Source organism: Alosa pseudoharengus, unplaced genomic scaffold (genome assembly GCF_046254945.1).
Source record: "Alosa pseudoharengus isolate Yale_2024_CS ecotype anadromous, Long Island Sound unplaced genomic scaffold, YU_APseudo_1.1 YU_APseudo_1.1_scf_17, whole genome shotgun sequence".
In the NCBI taxonomy this organism is placed as follows: Eukaryota; Metazoa; Chordata; class Actinopteri; order Clupeiformes; family Clupeidae; genus Alosa; species Alosa pseudoharengus.
The window spans coordinates 26,700,031-26,720,249 of NW_027468640.1; the positions used below are offsets into that span (position 1 = coordinate 26,700,031).

At 41.1% G+C, this 20,219-nt stretch overlaps 3 protein-coding genes across 4 annotated transcripts in view; 1 reads left to right on the plus strand and 2 right to left on the minus strand.

The window, feature by feature from the left end:
- Nucleotides 1-24: 24 nt before the first annotated feature.
- On the minus strand, nucleotides 25-5,229 carry rasl11a (RAS-like, family 11, member A). The gene is made up of 4 exons (XM_076289134.1): nucleotides 4,622-5,229; nucleotides 3,888-3,944; nucleotides 3,669-3,751; nucleotides 25-3,106 (listed from the first exon to the last, which is right to left on the minus strand). The coding sequence occupies exons 1-4, from the start codon at nucleotides 4,770-4,772 to the stop codon at nucleotides 2,636-2,638; spliced, it is 762 nt and encodes a 253-aa protein (XP_076145249.1). The 5' UTR covers nucleotides 4,773-5,229; the 3' UTR covers nucleotides 25-2,635.
- Nucleotides 5,230-5,400: 171 nt separating this feature from the next.
- Nucleotides 5,401-15,490, plus strand: usp12b (ubiquitin specific peptidase 12b). The gene is made up of 9 exons (XM_076289133.1): nucleotides 5,401-5,715; nucleotides 7,896-7,976; nucleotides 8,451-8,664; nucleotides 8,889-9,160; nucleotides 9,301-9,377; nucleotides 9,955-10,038; nucleotides 11,083-11,280; nucleotides 11,573-11,651; nucleotides 12,384-15,490. The coding sequence occupies exons 1-9, from the start codon at nucleotides 5,668-5,670 to the stop codon at nucleotides 12,483-12,485; spliced, it is 1,155 nt and encodes a 384-aa protein (XP_076145248.1). The 5' UTR covers nucleotides 5,401-5,667; the 3' UTR covers nucleotides 12,486-15,490.
- Nucleotides 15,491-16,867: 1,377 nt separating this feature from the next.
- The window catches only part of arhgap36 (Rho GTPase activating protein 36), a 39,058-nt gene continuing 35,706 nt past the window's right edge, over nucleotides 16,868-20,219 (minus strand). For both annotated transcript variants that reach the window (XM_076289131.1, XM_076289132.1), the window contains exons 10-12: nucleotides 19,579-19,667; nucleotides 18,981-19,177; nucleotides 16,868-18,776 (exon numbers count right to left, since the gene is read on the minus strand). In XM_076289131.1, the coding sequence (XP_076145246.1) occupies nucleotides 18,436-18,776; nucleotides 18,981-19,177; nucleotides 19,579-19,667 (627 nt within the window). In that variant the 3' untranslated portion in view covers nucleotides 16,868-18,435. The remainder of the gene's footprint in view (nucleotides 18,777-18,980; nucleotides 19,178-19,578; nucleotides 19,668-20,219) is intronic.

Genomic DNA, 20,219 nt, shown 5'->3' on the forward strand with positions numbered 1-20,219 from the left:
GTCTATGATCAAAATAGTCAGGGATCAAGTATTTCTATTTATTGCCAATCAAAACATTAGCACAGATCAAGAACTACAAATACATAGTTTCAACCATATCTTAAAATAGATATAGCTTTAGCCAACACTGTTATTTTGCTGCAGCAGATGAAGAAGGAAGATAAAAGATTCTGAATACTGGGTAACGACCGACAGAAATACATATACAGTGAGGTCAGAGTCCACAAAAAGAAGCTACCGTAACCTCTTAAGAAAGGGTACTCAAAGTCCTGGAAATAAATCCCTCGGGGATCCCAGAGATGTGGTCATTGGTCTGACCAAACAGTACATCCTAACTTGATTACGAATCATTTTGTAATTAATACCCTGAAAATATGTTGTTTTGTGCTGTGTGCTGTGCTGTGCTGTGTTGTGTTGTGGTGTGTGTGTGTAAGTGTAAGTAGTGGGATGACAAGAATGACAAGTCACTATTAAAGATAATATTATTTTTGTGAAGACATTTATGGAGATGAAGATAGACTTTGAGGTCCTCTGCAGCTGTGGTTGAGGTGTTAATGTGAGTCAGGGCACCCACAGGCCATATTTAAGTGAAACGATGATGGGCTCATCCTTCTTGTTTGACAACTAAACATCCATTATCCCCTTCCCTCCCGATTTTGCCTTCCCCACTTCCTTTGGGATCTAAATTCCCTGTCAGACTCTCTGTGGACCATAGTGAACTTCCTGAATTTCCTGATAATGAACCAGCACTGAGAAGAAAAGGCAGGAAGCTGGTTTTACATCCTGGTCCTACATGTGTGTTCTTCATACATGTCTTCTCATATTGTAACATTTTTTGCCACAAACTTGATCATTCTTTTGTTATAATTCTGTAATTTTCCTGAGAATTTTTCTGTTTTGCTGAGAATTTTTTTATTTTTTTTTGCTTTTTCATGAATCCCACCCAGTCTTAAACCAGAGGAGATAAGATTAATTACTTTAATTGAGCATATTCACTTAATTAATCAATGAATGAATCCAGAAAGAACATTAGGGATGCCCCGATCCCATCCATGATGTGTTAACACAATAACTAGGCAGATATGTGCAAATGTGCACAAAATGCAGCGTGAGAGAGAGGGAGAGAGATAGATTGTTAGATTGCTGGATAAGGAAAATCTACCTCAAAAGGACCAACGGATTCTATTTGGTAATGCTTGACGTCATCCTGACTAAGGGCAGTCAACTGCAAACTACTCTAACGGACTACGCCCCAGTCCAGAGAAGTGCAGTGTGAATGGATCTGCATGTATCTGGGTTTATGTGTCTCTACCCCAGTTTGGCCGTTGCATATCTGAACAGGAACTAGATTAAATCTTGGCCAAAGAGTGTTTTCAAAGTGAAAGCCTAATGGCAAGCATGATAGCACTGATAAAGAAAACGACATTCTTCAGGCATCAGACAAGTCAGGTTCATTGAGGTGCCATGGCATATTAGTAGGCGGAACAGCTAGTCCTCCAGGAAACCAATGGCAGATCAGTCCTCACATATATTGCAGCTTGTGTCAAAGAAGGGGAAATCCCAGATTGAATAAAACAACAGGGATGTAATATGCTAAAAGCCTCCAAAAGAATCTCTACAACAATGCCTAATTCCAACTGTTGAGAAACATGACTGTTGCTTTATATTTCATCTAAGGTCACAGAACAATATGTTTTTTTTCTGACACTGATGTTTGAAAAGGAACGACTTATTTTGTCATTATTTTAGAAACAATGTTTGTTTGCTGCTTTGCTGGGGTGAATTGCTTCTATCCTTTCTTAATAAGAGTTTTACAAACACTTGTGCTTTTCAATATCAACTGTCTGACTTTCCACATAAATTCTGAAAAATGACCATATCAATGTGGGGGAGTGAACAAGCAAATGGTCAACAAGGAATGCATGTTGTGAGCCACAGTGGAATGTGGCCTTATCAGGGACTTTCGCCACCACTCCTTGTGATGGAGAAGGACAGGCCGAGAGAGACTGAGAGAATGCAGAACCCCCTAAAAACCCAGAGGTCGCATAATAAGGTCAGAGGTCATGAGAAGCACCCGTCGAGAGCCTCTGCCCCCAGGACATTTGAAACAGTCTGAAAACCATGGCCCAATAACATCATCTCAGAGGGTAATTTTTGGGGGGAGGAAGAGGGAGGTGGCTAAAACTTCCGGATGTCTAGAAACAGTACCCAACATGGGAACATAAGAAGATGTGTGACTTTCTATTATTGTTTGCTTTGGTTGTTTCTAAAAGACACATTTCTAAAAATATTTTTGGATCCAGAATTGTTTATTGTTCAGGGGACTGCAACAGAATAGTCGATTGCAAGGTGGAGAAATCTTTCACCAGTAACGGAAAAATTCCACCCTGACACACACTCTCAAAGAAAATACCTCTTTGAATTTTCACATTACTTGAATGTGATATCATGCTTACAAATATGGACAATGAAATAACAAAATTTAAGAGAACTTTTGACCAGTCAATCCCACTTTGTTAGTCTAAAACAACAGGTCCTTATTTGTTCTGTAAAGACAATCAAAGCTGTGCTATATTCTGATGATGAAACATCTGCTTTAATCTCTGTTTCAAGTCTTTAAGGTACACCAATTCCTTTATAGAGTGGTGGCAGACTTCACCTTTGAGGACAGAACTTGCCGGAACCGCCTCTTAAGCTCTTGCATGTTGGGAGACTTTGGCCTGGCCAGGTGAAGTCCGCCCTTCCTCTTCTCTCCATTGCCACCTCCCAGGGCACGGCTGACCTCCTGGCACAGATGCAGAAATGCCGAATGGACACCCTCATGGTTCTCCCGCGCTGATGTCTCAAAGTATGTCCCACCCAGCTCAGTAGCAAGCGCCTCGCCCTCGTGAGCGGGTACCTGGCGGGCACGCAGCAGGTCACTCTTATTGCCCACCAGGATCACAGGGATGTTCCCACTGGGGTGGATGCGCCGCACGTGCTGGTACAGGGGCTGTATGGTGCGGTAGCTACTAAGGTCTGTGATGGAGAATGCTAAAACGTAGCCATCAGCCCAGTAGATTGATCGGTTGATCTGTTCCTGGCAGTACAGACCCTCAGCATCATCCTTTTCAGCAAATGTTTAAGAGAAAGAGATAGAGACAGAGAGAGAAAAGTTAATGTATGATGTATGTAATGTTATATTTATGATTCTTTTCTTTATTTTTCTTGGCACACAGAGGACATCATGATTCAAGACCAACATTGGTATCTGTATACAAGTTGAACGAAGAAATGGCATAGTCCTAAATGTTGACTCAACCAGAAAAGGGGCACAAAGTAGTAACTAACCATTAACAGAGACATTTTTCCGTTTCTGTTTCTGTTGAGCTGTATTCTCATTGGTCAAAGCACTGAATTGATATGACTTAAAGTTTAATGTTAGAATGGTGTGACTGCGATCCCTGAGGTTCATGCCTATTGATATCCTCCTGAGGCCTAGCGTCCTCATATGAGGACCTTACATTTTGGCTTTGCTGCACCTTCTACTTTATTTTTCATATAAAAAGATCCATTACAATAGGCACAATAGGCACTGTTTAACATGAGCTTTCAAGAAAAATAGAAGCATAGGAGCAATTTCATCCATATCCTAGCCTATATGAAAACGGATAAATGTGGGCTATTACCTGGAGAGCGACACATGGAGTGTCTTGCACTTGAAGGGAGACCTGCTCTCCATCCAAGGTGATTTTTCGTGAATAGAGGGCTCCTGGGATAGAACTAGGAGTTAAAATCAGTTGAGACACCAAAACCTATCTTTGAAATGTATGCTATTAGTTAAATGAGTAAATGAGTGAAAGCAAAAGTGCAGAATTAAAATGGATTCAAAGTGAAATGCGTCTTACCCGTGTTTGCTTCATAATCTCCGATGAACCGTTTGGTAAGAAATCTTACAATTAAAGCTGCAGTTTAAAGAAAATGAAGTACTCCAGTAAGAACCTGCCAATCATGCACTTTCTTGCACAGCAACTGCCTAACAAAGATGCCATATTAAAACTATTGTCTAATGGTTTAAAAACACATCGGGCATACACACACACACACACACATATGAGAGAGAGAGAGAGAGAGAGAGAGAGAGAGAGAGAGAGAGATTCCAGACTTCCAGACGAATAGGCAGGACAACAGGCCTGTTTCCTGGAATGTGCAAATATCGCCCCCTGGCGAGACCGTTTACCCAGATGCACACATTTATTTTCTCCCATTTCGGCAATTATTGCATAAAAATGTACAAAACATGTTAGGCTTTTTATTTGACCTATTTATTTTACAAAGTCTACAGTGTAACTGTTCTACATGACTAACCTACATGCATTATCTCGAATGAGCACACGCATTATAGCCTAATAGGCTGAATGGCATATAGGCTAATGTAGCCTAATATGAAAATGACCCCATGACTAAATGGTAAAGAGTGATTGAGAACGAACAAGGCCTAAAACAAAGACACCGATTACCCTGACATACGCTATGACATTTAATTAATATATTCACCATGGATAGCCAATAATGAAATATCCAATCTACAAATCAGAAATTATCACGAAAAGTTACTTCTAAGTAGGCTAGGATATCCTACCTGTTTTCCCCACGTTACTTGCGCCGAGCACGACAATCTTGACGTTTTTGTTAGGATCAATGTCCAGAACGGGATACTCCGGTATGGGAACTAGCAGAAAGTTGCTAGAACCACTGCTCATTGTTCTGGGACTGTCGATAAGGAGGCGCATTTAGCATATGTAGACGTTTTCACCGCCGTATCTGAATTTCTCTTCCTCCAAACATTCCGTTAAGTTGATGAAATCTCGGAGGTCCTCTCTGTCGCACTCATCACAGTGTTCAGAAGACGAGCTGCAACGACCAACCTTTCAGAACTACCTACCACTAAACCCAGGCTACGCTTCCTTGGACACTCGCCTTAGTTCGGTCGCAGATAGGCTACAGTTCCTGCAGTAGGCTCCTTTTACATAATAGCCTTGGTCCCGGCAGAATTGTTGCAAAATCCTGCTGAATCAAGAAGACGCATCTTGCAACTTCGTTAGTCAGGGAGAGAAGCGCTCGAGATAGGATATGGGGGCGTGATATAGCAAGGGATACGTCTGACGACTCAATCTATCTCAGACTACACTGTGACAGTCCCAAGTTTAGGTACATCCGTTCAGGTTGCCTTGTGATAGCCTTTCTACGCAGTCTGCATCATTTCAGAGTATTTTATGTTGTGTTTTATGCTTAAACTTGGGCTACAGAAATGGTTTTTCTTGAGTGAGTAACCTAATGCTATACGTTTCGTTTCAGTTTAACAGCTATTGTGCTACTTCTGCTTGATGCACGTCTGCTTAATGCATCAGCAATGAGAGAACGTTAATTGTTTCCAAAACTATGCAGGCACCACATATGTCAAGTTAAGATATGTAGCGCGTGCACGAATACTCACGGAAATGGCCGAGTGCGAGGAGAAAACGGCCTATGGGAAACCGAACTAGCCAGCGATGTTGCATCAAGCTCAGCAGCGACACTCCCTCATTTCGTTTTCGATCTGGACGGGCGTAAGGTTTCCAAGGAACTTCAGCCATAGCGGCTGTCACTGTTTTAAATTGGGGTTCGGTCCAATATGGCGGAAGACGGATGGAAATACTGATGACAGTCCGAAAGATCGCCTCGATTTGTACGATGGCAAGTTGTGGTTTAATTTCTAAAGTGTTCTGCAGTTGCTAGCTTCCAAGCTAGCCAGTGTAATGTTGATTTAAGTGGCGTCCTGTCCACTGCGCCCATGGTAAAGTTATAGCAAGCTACCTGGACTAACATCTAAACAGAAAGATGCATGGCATTGTGTATAAAGTTTAATTTATTTTCCTATGCAACTTCAATTTGAAGTTGTTCTATTCTTAATGCTAATTGCCATACATTAGTGAGAGCAGTGACTTTCCGACTGTAAATTAAGTTAAAGCAAAGTGTAAGACAACCAACCAGTGATATTAACTTTAGGCGGATGGAAATAACCGAGCTGGCTAGTGGCTAGCTAACGCTAGCTAAGAGTACATAACATTACCTAAACATTCAACGTTAACTTACTGCATTCTTATACATCTGTCCTGGCTACAGGGAGTACACCTAAAATGTGCCTATATTAAATGCAGCAACACTACGCTAGCTAATACCAACATACTTGATTCAGTAAAGTTAGTTAGCGTTACCCATCAAAACTGTCCTGATTGTTGTGGTCACCTTTCAGCTTTATGTCACACCATCTTATAAGCAAACCCTAGCTGTTAGCTACCTATCACTAGCTTCCCACCCAGTAATGTTTACATGAATGTTAACACGACAGCGAACTGTTAAATTGTGTACAGCTTCGCTATACGTTACGGCAAACTTATGACGTTAATGTAGCATATAAAGTTGATTTTGTGGAAGGTTTCGTTAAACAAATAAGTGGACATTTTTAGCACAAGGCTAGTCATTCAGCTAACGTTAGCCCGCTGGCTAGCCATAGCCAAGCCAGACACCCAAACGCTAGCCAGATGCCACTGCGCGAGTTAGAACTACCTGGCTACTGCTAGTGATGCTATTTTAACGCGAGCTCCTGTTATACCCGGCTAACATTAGAGGTTGGGTTAAGTGTAAGGAAACGGATGGGAAGATTTTTGTTAAGTCAAACATGTTTATAAAATAAATATGCCTAAATACTTCCTCATTCACATCACTTAGCTGACTTCAGCGTTTCGCGTGTGTGACCCAGCTAGTTTGCTAATGTGTACATTTCGACGGTGTGTAACATGACCTCAAACACAGATTTGTTTCAGCTGCATCTGATCTTACATTACGTTTAATCTTAGGGTGTATGTAACAGAGAGGAATTTATAGTTTAGAGTCAGTGTTTCGTGACGTCGGCTAGCTATGCATACCAATCATAAGTTACAGACACGCAGCAAGCTATCATAGTTTTTTAAGGTCACAAAACATTTGGTCTGTTGTCACCACGTGAAGTGTAAACAAGTTATTGACACTTGGTGGCCATCACTCTTGCCTGTGTATTTACATCTAAGATTACGGAGTATGTTATGGCTTGATTGAAAGCCAGTTATGACTACATCCCCACCTCAGACATTTCCCCAGTAGACTTAACTCCCTTTTCATTTCCCTGAGCCATCAAACAGTCGATGGAAACATTCTAGGGCTCTACCATTCATTCATGGGTACACACTCACTTCAACAACACCGCCTTCCCTAGTTTGGGCGGCCTTTAGAACCGGGGTCAGAAGTTCGGATCACTCACCTGTCAGTGGTTACGTGCTTATAGGCCTATCGATTGTAAAGGGTAGGGCCACTTCCCAATGAAAGCATGATGATTGCATCTTAGTAGGATGGCAGTTGCCAAGTATTGGTTGTTGCGGGATTTTTGTTGCGGGTTTTTTAAGGCTTGTTTCTTAGGCAGAGTTGCTTATTTGGGCTTGCTCCCCATCTCCTGTTTCTCATAACTATGTCAGTAATATAGCAGTTTATACTGGTGCTGGTCTGTCTACAACCCATCCCCACTGCCAATTTACTTCTCCAGACAAATGAAAACAAATCAAAATCATGCAATTGATTGTCAGTGATGGATTGTTTTTAGTTCTCTAACTATTCAAATGTAGTGTTCAGATATTTCTAAGTGTGAAAGATGGGATAGGTCCTTATTCTGTTCTTTAGCAGTAGTATGTAACACTGTGATGCCAGTGGTACACCTTTTATATGATTCATTTATCACTGCTTATTTGGTTTTAAAGGATCATTTTAACGAATAGGGTAAAGGTATTCGAAGATTACCTAGGCCAAGGTTATTAAAAATTGACATTGATGTCTGTTTCCCATAGGGCGCCAATGCCTCTGCTTTGGAGAAGGAGATTGGACCGGAACAGTTTCCCGTAAATGAACACTACTTTGGGCTGGTCAATGTAAGTCTGTCTAAGTCTAAGTCTATGGTACTTTGCTATACTTGACTTCACTTTATATCTCTCTCCATAGCAATAACTCCAAGGCAATAAAATCAGAATTTAATAGCTGTGCTCCTGCTTGAACTGAGGTGGATTGATAATAAATTGGCTCAAGGTCCTTGTGTGTGATTGTATTTTGGAAATAAAATATATTCTCCATTTGGCAGTATTTGTTCATTTGGCTCCAGTTTTTCCATCTCTGTTAATTATGCCTTTTTATATTTAAATATTTAATTTAATTTAATCATGCCTTTTTATATTTAAATATTTAATTTAATTCGGTACTCTTTTTTTGGAAATTGCTTTCACAATTCACACTGTTTGAGCAGGTCTTGTGAAGTAGTCATGATACAACGAATGGTATTGATGTCTTTTCCCCCCCTTTATTTCCACCTCTTGTTCTCTATTTACATGAATTTGCCTTTTTTCCAACAGTTTGGGAACACCTGCTACTGTAATTCAGTACTGCAGGCCTTATACTTCTGCCGGCCGTTTCGGGAGAAAGTCTTGGCCTACAAGGTCCAGCCACGCAAGAAGGAAAGCCTGCTTACTTGCTTAGCTGACCTCTTCAACAGTATTGCCACCCAGAAGAAGAAGGTTGGTGTCATCCCACCTAAGAAGTTCATCTCAAGGCTGAGGAAGGAAAACGGTGAGCAGAACCAGATGTTTTGCACTTGACAGAGGAGAGAACGTTCGTAGGGAACAGTAGCAAAGAATTAGTTAAATTGCTCCTGAGGTTTATGTGTAGCATATATCACAGTATTTTCTATTTTAATTTGTATCGTAGTACAAGTCGTACATTTCAGTACAGACTAGATAGGGTCATTGATTTAACAAATGCCTCCCCCCCATGTCTCTATTTCGTTCATCTAGAGCTTTTTGACAACTACATGCAGCAGGATGCTCATGAGTTTCTCAACTACCTGCTCAATACCATTGCTGACCTACTGCAGGAGGAGAAAAGCCAAGAACGGCAGCAGAATGGTAAAGTGGTGCAAAATGGTGGTGGTGGTGGCGGAGGAGGAGGAGGAGGGAGCAGTAACACGGGTGAAGGTGAAACGGAGGAGAAGACCCAGTCGACCTGGGTCCACGATATCTTCCAGGGCACACTGACCAATGAGACGCGCTGCCTCAACTGTGAAGCAGTAAGTATACAGCAGCAGGTGCGGCTCCTGAAGCTGCTACTCTTTTAATATGTGTCAGGTTCCACTATTGTAGCGCTTGCCCAGCACCAGCTTTTGTAGATTTCCAAAATGATTAAGAGATCCTTTTCTTCCCTCCCCAGGTGAGCAGTAAGGATGAGGACTTTCTCGACCTGTCGGTAGATGTTGAGCAGAATACGTCCATCACCCACTGTCTCAGGTGAGATGGGAGATCAGACTCTCTCCACACATAATAGACTTTTGGTATGATGTTCTCAATAAATGGGGACACATGATATCAACTAAAGTTAGCGCGCTACCCAACTAGCCCCAGCCTGTCCTGTCTCATAATACTACTATGTACTTCAGTAGGGGCTAGCAGGAGCAAAACCAGTAAGGCAAAGCAAGTCATGTACATAGACCAACACTGTCAGGAGTGGTGTTTTTTCATCACTGAATTGCACATTTAGCTCACTAGCTGACAGCGAGCCAGACTTGCATATTGCTAGTTTAACCTTTCAGCTGGTACCATCACACCGGTGTGACAGGAATGTTGGAAATCGAACGTTCTAAAGAATATCTGGGTTTATTGAATTCAACATTGAATTTTTGAACCTTACATTGTTGCGGAACAGAATCTTCTGTCAGAATGTTAAAAACTCCCCTGCTGAAGGGTTAAAAGAAGAAATGGGGAATAGCGGTTTAAATTTCCTAGCACAAGAATGTTTAACAATGACAACTCCGCACCAAACTCTCTCTCTGTCAGAAATGACCCATTTTTTATTTTTTTTATTCAGGGGCTTCAGCAACACTGAGACCTTATGTAGTGAGTACAAGTACTACTGTGAGCAGTGTCGGAGTAAACAGGAGGCACAGAAAAGGTAAGCTACGCTTTGTATTGGAGAGTCAGTCTGGATGCAGTCTATTCTTTTTTTTGTGATCAACTTTTTATTAGCACCAAATAAGAGTCTGAAACATGCATGACCATTGCTATCAAATGGTGTAGAAAAAACTGAACTCATCCCACAGAACATGCAATCCTTCCCCCATCTCTTGCGGTGATGCATTCTATCCTAAAGATGTATTGATGGAGCCAGTTTAAAGCTAGATCATGTATTGCTTGATCAGCAGAAATGTTAATATGACTGCTGTTGACAGTTTAATGCAGTGATGTCCTTTTGTGTCACTGTCTCTTCAATAACAATCCCTTATGGTTATGGTTTTGGTTATAAGATTTGGCAGATGACTTTTTTCTGGTTAGATTAGAGAGCATGGAGATTTTTCTGCTACATCAAAAAATACCACACAAACTCCAATTTTATTACGGTCTAAAACCCATCATAGGAGTTTTGCACAGTTCAATACACAGTGCACTGGCAACCACAAAAAAAACCTAACTAAAGGTTAATGTTTAGGTCAGGGTAAAGATTAATAGTAGACAGGGAAAGTGTGACAAAAATGTACAACGCAACTTGCTGAACATTATTCAGTGTGGATGCTTAGTAACTGCTACTAAACGGTTTTGAACTTGATTTAGTCCGGTCTGAAAACAATTAAGAACTGAAACCTTTTCAGTTAGACAAATCTGATAACTGAGCTTATTAAACATCCTGATACAATCTCCCGGTCATGACCTCTGTTCTTACATTTCAACTGAGGAGGTACATTTTGAATATATGTATATATTATAAATATATATATAGAGATCACAGTCCTCGTAGGGTTGGTGTGGACAAATGACACGAAAGCTGTGTTTAAATGTGCTCAGGCAATTGAGGAATTCTACGGCCTGACCGCAGATATTTCCAGAAAACTCTGAGTCAGGATACAGTACATCCTCTTAGACTAGTACATTCTGCATTTGTCTTACTTCCTTACTTTACCACATGATCTGCTCTGTCTTGCTCGCCTGTGTTGGCTCACAGGATGCGTGTAAAGAAGCTGCCCATGATCTTGGCCCTGCACCTGAAGCGCTTTAAATACATGGATCAGCTGCACCGATACACCAAGCTGTCCTACCGCGTGGTCTTCCCCCTGGAGCTGCGGCTCTTCAACACCTCCGGAGATGCCACCAATCCTGACCGAATGTACGACCTGGTGGCTGTGGTGGTGCATTGTGGCAGGTAGGTTTGGATCAGGTCGCCCGTCTTCGTTTGACAGAAATCTTACCCGTTCGCTTTTCTGGAGTAAATGTGGTGGAGTATCTCTCTGCCAGTTAAACTTTTGAAAACATACCGGTAATATGTATCCCCTTTGTTTTAGATTAAGGTTATTGGGTTAACATGGCAAAAACGAATGAAATTCATGAAATTAAATGAAAAGAATTTTCTTTCCATGCAAAATGCCCTGAAGCTCATGTGGAATGGAACGAGCCGATACAGAATGTTCATGAAATCAATGTTTCCCCCCCTGCAGTGGTCCAAACCGTGGTCATTACATTACCATTGTGAAGAGCCATGGCTTCTGGCTGCTATTTGATGATGATATAGTAGAGGTAAGAGTGATTGAATTCAGTTATTTGTGTATTAGACCGTGAAGGAGACTTAAACTGTGATGAAATGTTATTGTAGCTCCCGAAGCTAAAACCTGTAATCCGGAGTGCGTTGTCTTTAATGTCCAGCATCCCAGGGTCTTTGTGAGGTTATGATTTTAATCTGAAAGTACTTTGCAACCAAAAATGATGAGTAACAATCAAGAGTGTGAGTCTGATAACAGAGAGTTATGATGGTATAGTCTAAACTGATCTTAAATCTCATCCAGTGGGGGGGCTGACAGAGTGATGGTATCTTTGCTGATACTTTGGGCCTCTCAAAAAACCTGCATGTTGCGTTCATAAATACCATTGGAAGTTATGGTCCACATCTCTCCAGACTTAAATGCCTTAGAAGAAGATGAGGAGAAAGGTGCGCAGCAGCAGTAGTACAGCGTCAGTAGAGGGAAGATTATTTTTGCTTTTTTTCCTAATGGGAAGCAGGGTTGACTACATGAGAGTGACTGAGAAATCGAATGTAAGATGACAAGAAAGGTGGTTGGGAGAGAGAAAAATCATGGCAGTAAACTAGACGTGCCTGCTAAAGACAAGCACCAGTGGACGATGATCTCCTGCGTGGCATAAAATAAAAAAAAAGATTTTGTGTATGTGGGGTGTTTGCTGCAGAAGTGAAACTGACAAAATGACAAACAGTGAAACTAGTTTATCTCAGACTCTTTCTGTCTCCACTTTCAGAAAATCGATGCTCAGGCAATTGAGGAATTCTACGGCCTGACCTCAGATATTTCCAAGAACTCTGAGTCAGGATACATCCTCTTCTACCAGTCCAGAGACTGAACCAGCGGACTGCTGAGGCAAAAGGGACCGCACTACTTCAGAGGAAAAAGTCGGGCTCCTCCGCAGAAAAAAAAAAGGCCCTTGTTAATCACCCAGGTGTTTGAGCAGGGGGGGGGAGCTGTCTGGGGGCTGACTGATCCTCAGACAGAAGCAGACGCCAGAGCAAAGAGGATGGGATACTGCTACACCTCCGATCCCCCCGCCCCCAGTTTCAGCTAGACGGAAAAGGAGGTGCCCGCCTCCCACCTCCGGCAACTGCTACGACCTCACCTCACACCTCACCTCACCACACCCACATACCACACACCAATTCCACCTCCCAGCTTTTTGCACCCTCCAAATGTTTTTTTTTTTTTTTTTTTAATTATTATTATTTTAGTTTGGGTTTCTTGGTTTGACCCTAGAGGGCTTCCATACCTCTTTTAAGTCACTGTGCTGAACCGCAAAGGACAGCAGAAGGGGCGGCCCGAGAGGAGAACGAACCTTTGTTTTTTGTGAATGCGTTTGTATGCGAGAGTATGAGCGTGAGAGTGGCGTGGTAGGAAGGAATGCTTACTGGCCGGGCATGGTGCCATGTTTAGTTGCACACAGAATAGTCTGAGGTGCCAGGGGTCTCAGCTATTGGTGTAGGTGTGTTTGTGTGCACGTGCAACACTAAACCCTATGAAAACAGCTTATTTATTATTAATAATTTGTATCTATGTGTCATATGTTTGAGCCACGTTTCTAAATTTATTTCCCAAGGGGTGTTTTTAATGCAATTCTACCATGGTATATATAATAATATATTATAATCGGCTTCCTAACTTTCTGCACTGCAAATTAATCTGGGGTGATGAAGTGTTTTTTGCCTACACAAGAGAAGGATGATATGGATGTTTCATTTCCCTCCCTAATTTTGTTATTTTTTTAATCATAAATACAATCACAGAGCGTGTGCGTGCGTGTGGAGTGAGTGAGGGTGATGGGGAACTATTGTGATGGTAGTGGTGTTAGATTACTCTTCCAAGAGTAGTGGCCTACATATGGGATTTTCCCCCTCTTTTTTATGTTTAAAATGACGTGGGTGGGGGTGGGTGGGCAAGGGGGGCTTAATTTAACTGCTGCTCTTACACCATTTTTGTTCAGGCTGTACTGTAAACATATTTTGGTTTGTCATTGGCGGAGGAGGTTACGTTAAGCGTTTGTGTGTAAGTGCATGATCATGTCAAGCTTCACCTCTGGAGACCTGAGGTTGCTGTCTTCAGCGCAGTTTGACGCTTGATGCTGCTGAAACACTCCCCTGTAAATCTCAGTGCTAAACCAGTATTCTCTCCGCACACCCACCTCCCCAATAATGGCCAAGAATACTGCCTCAGTATTAAGTATTGAATGTAAAATATTTTGCTAACCTAGAGTGAATGGAGTGGATCTAAGGTGCATTTTGTACACTCATCTAATGTCAACAGTGCTTTGCAGCGATTTTCTTGCAAAGTGCATAAATGTAGAAAAAACGTCTGTCTTCAAATTCCCACTGTTAATCCTACCAATGAATGCACACAATTCCAGCCACAGTAGCGGCTACTGTTGTTTTTACATAAAAAAAAGAATGTATGGATGAGCGATAGTGGTGAGTTCAGTGATAAGTTATTATAGATGATTTGAGACATTTGAGAGTGTTGAGCAATTTAGCCTGATAACTACCGCTTAGCCATGCCCACATGCGGCCAGCTCTTCCTACACAATGTACTTGGTAACTTTGTAAATGTGCTTTGACCTAGCAGAAGGACTGAGGCGGAGTAATATGGTCATGGCTGGCTTTGGGTTTTGTCCGTTGTGATCACTCAACTACGGAAGGTCATGCAAGATTTTGGGCTGTTGGGATTTTTATCTGTCTGAACATCTCTTGGTGTCTAGCTCCAGGTTTTTTTCTTTTTCTTTTTTCAGTATAAAACGAAATCCTGAACTTGACCTCTGTGCAGAGGTTTCCAAGCCAACGCTCTTGCCCTGAGCTTTCTTGTGAGTTAACCCCCCAGGTGAATGATTATGTCTGGTATGAGTGAATCCATGCCAAAGAGAATCACCCTCAGTAGCAAACACTGGCAACGTTTGGTCACAGCAACATAGAGCCAGACTCACTTGTACTTCTTGTCAACACACCAATGTCCTCAACATGTTTTAGGTTAGCTAGAAGCTGACTAACAAGCAAGTTGCTATTGTGACATAAATTCCTTAACCAAACTGCGTAATCAATACACTGGCTTTTATGTTAAAATCATCTAACCTTTTCATTTTGTGTAGGTTTTCATTTTACTTTGCAGAATTCACTTTTATTGGGCAGGGTTCAAAGACTATACTCGGCTGCTGACTATGCTATTAGTCTTTAAATTCATTTGTTTTAAAAAACAAACAAAAATGAAGTAAGTTCACAGCTTGAGACTTACATAACTGGATGTAACAAGCAAGGAAATGTTTTTGTTTTAAATATTATTAACATAGATGTTCACCTTTATGATATGCATATATTTTTTACGAATTTGTCTATTACCCTGATGTAGGTCACATACTTTTTATAGGGAGAACAATGGTGATGTAACATGCAAACCTTTCCATGAAAATATATTGATTAAGAATAGCTTGATTTGATGTGGTTTATTGCTTGAGCAGTTATGAAATAAAAAAGTTAATACATGATAAACAAGTAATAGGCAGACAGACAGTTATGCACTGTGGGAAGTAGCGCATGGAGAGAGACCGTTCCACACGCTGTGTCTGGTCCTTCCTGTTATAGAAATTGTGAAATAACCAATTCAAGACCTGACTTATTTAACAGTGCACTTTTGAGTAAGCTGTACTACTTGGAAATGTCTAATTTTGGCTACTTGCTACATTTCCATCCATTTTTGTTCCATGTTTTGCATTTTACTTCTTTTGGTTTTTTTTTTTGGTTGGTTGGTTGGAAAAAGGATGATGTGGTTGAGGACAGGATGCTCTCCTGCCACCTAATAAATCAATACCACAAGCAAGTTTGGAATGGATTTGGATTTGTTCCTTCCTTTAGCTGTCACGTGCACTCAAAACTACCTAACAAGTGCAGCTTCTTTGATCTCTTAATTCCTGGGATATGCTTGTCTTTCCAAACATGTGCAAGATGTCAACACACATTTTTACTTTTCCTGTAAATGTCAACACATTTAGCATACAAATATTCACTTGTAGGTTACTGTGTATCCCACAAGTTATGTTTTTTTAACACATAAAAAAGTATTTCCAAAAAGAATTTACATTTCAGCATAGGTTCTGCTTATATTTTATCAGTGTACATAGTTACATATATACAAAAGTGTGTACATTTTTTTATCATAATCAGAGATCCAGACACACAATATCTCCATTGAGCATCGAAACATAAACATGAAAAACACCACATTGTACAGTATTTTGTGAAAGTAAATTATGTCTCTTATAAACACTACATTTAAGTTGGACAAACAATCTCTCGTGGATAAACACTGCCCCCTAGTGTACCTTAAATGTACTTTAAAGTTCCAGCAGCACCCACCAGGCTGTGCACCATGTTGTGACCTTTGAGACAAAAGGCAGAGAACTTGCCCCGAATCAGATATTTGGGGTCAAAGTGTTGCCCCTCTGTTTCCTTCCATTTTTCAAGTTCATGTGATGTTATCAGCTTTTCTCACATTTGAGACTGGTCAGTCAGGAGGTGGGCTTTTCCAAGTCATGGCCATCTGCATCAAGAAACACACAGACAGGATTTCAGTGATCAACAATGAAACACCCACAAAAACACAATGCTGGAACTATTTAAATAATTTATGAAAATGTGTTTCATTTATTTAAAAATTAGTAGAGATTACTTTTTCCCTTTTTTTCTATGCAATTCTTTGCATGTCTATAAGTGTCAGCATGGACGCAAGGGTACATGGTCCCGGCCTCAACCTGTCCATGGAGTTTGACGGACTTTGTAGTGCATGCGTTTAACCTTGTTGATAGCACTTATGGCAGCGGGCAACCAATGTGCCTGGAAGCAAATTAATGTGTCAAGCTATTTAGCAAGTTACAGCAGCAAACAAGTCTGGTTTGCAAGAGGAGTGAAGGGCTATGTAATGTAGACCAATGGCTAATGGATTTTTTTTTCTGCAGACCAGTTCCTTAATTAGCTGGGTGTATAGTGTGCATCTTTGAGGCCTGCTCCAATGTTAACTGAATGCTACCAACAGAATATCAATGTGGTTGCTATTATTCACAATAACGTTTTATTATATTTTTAAAAGTAATATGATTGATGTTGTTTTTGTTGGTATCTGGTCTCATTAAAAAATGTCTATCAGGTCATGATCCCCTCATTCCCCTGGAAGCCCAAAATGAGACATTAATTTCAAAACTTGTGAATGTCACGTTTAATACATGAACATGGTAACTCTCTTGCATTTGACTTCAGAACAATTACGTGTATGCCATGTCTATAGAGTGAAAATGATGCCAATAACGTTTGTGTGTGTGTATAAATCATAAATAAGAAAGCAAAGCTTTGTGAAGTGTTTACACTTACATGATATTAATACTTTGCACAACAAACAAATACAATTTACAGATATACATTCATGATTTGAGATTTAGAATTGATCTGAACTGAATTTAGAATTGTTGTATGCATGTATGCTTTTCCAGTTGTTGCACTGGTCACGCAACAGTATAAATTATGTTAAGTAGATAATACTTACTTAATGCTCATTAGCATAATTAGTGAGCAGAAAATTGTTTCGTCTGAATGGAAATTAATTTTGACTGTGATGGCATCAGTTTCACACAATACACAGATGACCACATCTTTGAACACAGATGACCACATCTTAGATTCTAGATTCTCATCTTAGAACATAGTGACTCTACAGCTGTCCCACGGAGACCCTGTTAGCCTTATATTCAACCTATAGTATGAAAACAATCTGCAAAATATTATAAATGCAGTAGAGAACAAGCAGGTCTTCAATGTATGGAAGTGTAAAGGTCCTCTTAACTGAACAGTTATATGTATAAACCATATGCAGTAATGTGTGTGTGCTACAAATACATGATCCAAATATACACAACAGGATCTGGCCTATCAAAACCAAGGGCTAAAATTCTCTCATCGCACTTCCAAATGTGCCAATTTTTGAGCTTATCAGGATAAGAGGACAGGTTTAGCACCTTTTCATTCATCCAAATATCCTAATATTTAGGGTTTGCTCGAACTGAACGACAGGTACATTAGAAACATTTTATCTGAAATCTGACCCAAATTTTGAAATATATTCTTTCAACAGTTTTTGTTCAGTAAAGTGGGAGCAGGAAAAAAGATGCTTCCTTACACTATAGCCGTTTTTGATGGCACAAACTAGGCCGCAGCAACATTCAGCCAACAACCACTTCCTACAGTCACTCAGCGATATGCACACTAGGCCTACACATGGGTCTCATTCATGAAATACAAGCAGAGGAACAGATTGATTTGATAAAATGTGAAATGGGCGCTAACTACTAGTTTTCCGGCTCTCTGTGCTCAATGTCGTCAGAGCACAGGAAGTGGAGTGTAGCTGATGGTATCAGTGCTAACGAGAATAATCAGTTTGAGGTATAACCCTCTCTACATAATTGACATTCATTAACGCATGCATTCTGAGAATGCTGGTGTGGCAAGTTCTGTAGAGAGTTGTTTTCTAGAAGGATCAGTCAATCACAATTTTGTAGTAGGCCTATATTTTTAAAGTTTCATTAATGAGACCCAATAAGGTAGAACATCAAAAAGTGACAGGGATCAAACTTGGTATGATTACACTGCACTATGATGAGACATACAGACTGCCATATATAAAACATATATGTATGTGGTTAAGGAATGGAGGGAGGGGTGGGTTAAACACAAGTCCAGACACAGGGTGGTCAAGCTATAGCACCAGTCTCCATTATGTCATACTAAAGTCTCCGAGCCGGACACCTTGCCCGTGAAAAAGTCCCAGAAGTTGGTGGGCTGTTTGCTCTCCTCTAACGAAGTCGTGCTGCTGGACGGCATCTGGCCCGATTGCCGCACCCATATGCTGTTCTCCGCGGAGCTCTGGAGGAAAGAGCCACTGCACTCGAGTCCCAGGCTGAAGTGGAGGCCCTCTCCTGAGCTGGCCAACCTGTCCCCTGGCCTGTGCTCTGGGGAGCCCAGGTCATCTCTTTGGGAGGGCTGAGCCAAACTCAGCAGATTGTGATGGGAGTGAAACTGACGCATGTGACCAATGGACTTCCCAGGACACCCAGAGGAACCTGTAACACAGACACACATGACAAACAGTGCAGTGACCTTCCGGAAAAAATGGTTTATTCAAAAGGGAATGCGCTCTCGGGGGCTGTGAGAAACATCTGCATCAGTGGAAATACAAGTAGTCGTCATTGGACTTTGACCACTCACGTCTAAATAAAGCATCCTGAGGGGATGTTTTTGTGCTTGGTCAGGTTAAAAAAACTCACGTTTCCTACTGGTGTTCAGTCGCAGCACGTTAAGGAAGACCTCGCTGGTTAGGCTGCCTCCACCCGCCGTGTCAGGAAAGAGGGGCGAGGGGGGCTCTGGAGGGGAAAAGTCTCCACTCATCTGTTCGACCAAGTCCAACGTCTGGACGTCCTGCTGCCCACCTCCACCTTCACTCTCCACGGTCAGAGAACTGCCACTGAGGGGCGAGAGAGACGGGGAGAGCCGGCCGATCAGGAGCGTTGACCGTTACAGATGAGAGGAGAGGACATGTAAAAGAAGAGAGGGTGGAGGAAGGGAGAATTGACAGGGCGTGATTTGAGGAGAGGGGAAGAGAGGATACACATGGAAATGCAGAAGAGATTTCTGTCGAGCTAAGTTGACAGAATTGAATGGGTATTTTCAAATTAACACAATCCACCACCAAGCTTTTTTTTAACATACATCCTAGGTAGCATAAAGCTTTTACCCTATATTGTAAATGAAGTGTATGAAATAGTATGTGAATCCTTTTACAAGGTCTATGTGATTCCTTTCCTGGGGATTGAGGATTAAAGGATTAAATGTTGTAATAGGCTGCATGTCATTAAAGAGGTCAACCTGAGTTTCCTACGCAGAAGGTAGTCAATGATGTCTGGGTCCGTCTGAATAAGGCTCATCAGCACCTCCTGCTGGAGCTCAGCTGTCACCTGCACATCACAGCGGACGGGTCATCACATGAGCATTAACAGAATAGTCGGCCATTTACAGTTTTTCTCGATCATTTTGATGCTTGTGTCAATTCTGACATCACGTTTTCAAAACAGTTCACACCATGTCTGAACAAAATTATACATTTTGCTTGCAAAAAGGCTGTTACTCTCAACACTTAGAACATGCAGCAAAAGCAAATTTTGCCTTCAAACAACACATCCTGTCGTCAAATCATTACACACCAGACAACAAAATGCAAAATATAGTTCTCAAAATGAGCATTTTTGCTATGTCTGCTCCATTTCTTTCTCATTTTTCTGGTCTCAGAAAATAACTATGAAAACACAAAATGTACTGAATCAAAAATAATTGTATTCATTCCTCCCAAGATGTAGCTGCCATTGACATGTACAGTGGGCATTACTATCAAGACTTACAGTAAGCACCTAGACAAGACACATTTTATTGAACTACAACTTGTCATTTTTTATCAAAATAGACCTACAGTAAACACCTTTGTACTGTTTTCTTCAACAAATAGGCAATAC

What these genes read in the sequence shown, in the direction of transcription:
- rasl11a (XM_076289134.1), bottom strand. Translation starts at nt 4,772, where the DNA reads ATGCGCCTCCTTATCGACAGTCCCAGAACAATGAGCAGTGGTTCTAGC. An exon ending in AAGTAACGTGGGGAAAACAG is followed by an intron (nt 3,945 to 4,621) that starts GTAGGATATCCT and finishes TTTAAACTGCAG; the next exon opens with CTTTAATTGTAAGATTTCTT. An exon ending in CTCCATGTGTCGCTCTCCAG is followed by an intron (nt 3,107 to 3,668) that starts GTAATAGCCCAC and finishes TTTGCTGAAAAG; the next exon opens with GATGATGCTGAGGGTCTGTA.
- usp12b (XM_076289133.1), top strand. Translation starts at nt 5,668, where the DNA reads ATGGAAATACTGATGACAGTCCGAAAGATCGCCTCGATTTGTACGATG. An exon ending in TCCATCACCCACTGTCTCAG is followed by an intron (nt 9,378 to 9,954) that starts GTGAGATGGGAG and finishes TTTTTTATTCAG; the next exon opens with GGGCTTCAGCAACACTGAGA. An exon ending in TTGATGATGATATAGTAGAG is followed by an intron (nt 11,652 to 12,383) that starts GTAAGAGTGATT and finishes CTCCACTTTCAG; the next exon opens with AAAATCGATGCTCAGGCAAT.